Here is a 419-nt window from a genome sequence, read left to right as displayed (position 1 = left end):
GGGGGGGGGGGGGGCAGCAGGGGGTCCCCTCCTCGGGCCGTGCCGCCCCCCACCTGGCCCGGGGCTGTACTGCCGCTCCTCGTAGGGGGTCCCGGTGTACTCCAGCAGCAGGCGGATGGCGTGGGCCAGCTGGGGACAGAGCACGGCGCCTCGTCACCCCCCCGCCACCCCCCCGGTATTAGGACCCCCCCGGTATTAGGACCCCCGCGGTATTAGGACCCCCCCGCCCCGTCCCCCTCCCGTGTCCCCGGGCTCACCCCGCGGATGTCCCAGTAGCCCAGCGTGACCACCATGGCGACGGCGGGGACAGCGCTGGGGACAGCCGGGTCAGGACGGGGCGGGACGGGGGCGGCACCGAGAGGCCGAGCCCCCCCCGTGCCCTCCCCCTGCCCCTCCCCAGTGAGAAGCCACCGCCCCCC

The 419-nt window shown here is 76.8% G+C and overlaps 1 protein-coding gene across 3 annotated transcripts in view; it reads right to left on the bottom strand.

Moving 5' to 3' along the window:
• LOC118158328 (glutathione S-transferase 2-like) overlaps positions 1 to 419 on the bottom strand; it is a 2,303-nt gene that overhangs the window by 1,165 nt on the left and 719 nt on the right. Inside the window, exons 1-2 of one of the 3 annotated variants that reach the window (XM_035312973.1) lie at positions 258 to 374; positions 54 to 129 (exon numbers count right to left, since the gene is read on the bottom strand). The exons of 1 other annotated variant lie outside the window; for it this stretch is intronic. In XM_035312973.1, the coding sequence (XP_035168864.1) occupies positions 54 to 129; positions 258 to 293 (112 nt within the window). In that variant the 5' untranslated portion in view covers positions 294 to 374. Of the gene's footprint in view, positions 1 to 53; positions 130 to 257; positions 375 to 419 lie in introns of those variants that run through there. One more of the 3 variants, XM_035312972.1, reaches the window with a different exon arrangement.

Source organism: Oxyura jamaicensis (genome assembly GCF_011077185.1).
Source record: "Oxyura jamaicensis isolate SHBP4307 breed ruddy duck chromosome 26 unlocalized genomic scaffold, BPBGC_Ojam_1.0 oxy26_random_OJ61828, whole genome shotgun sequence".
In the NCBI taxonomy this organism is placed as follows: Eukaryota; Metazoa; Chordata; class Aves; order Anseriformes; family Anatidae; genus Oxyura; species Oxyura jamaicensis.
The sequence above is the reverse complement of the archived record's forward strand: the minus strand, read 5'-3'. Positions and strand labels throughout refer to the sequence as shown.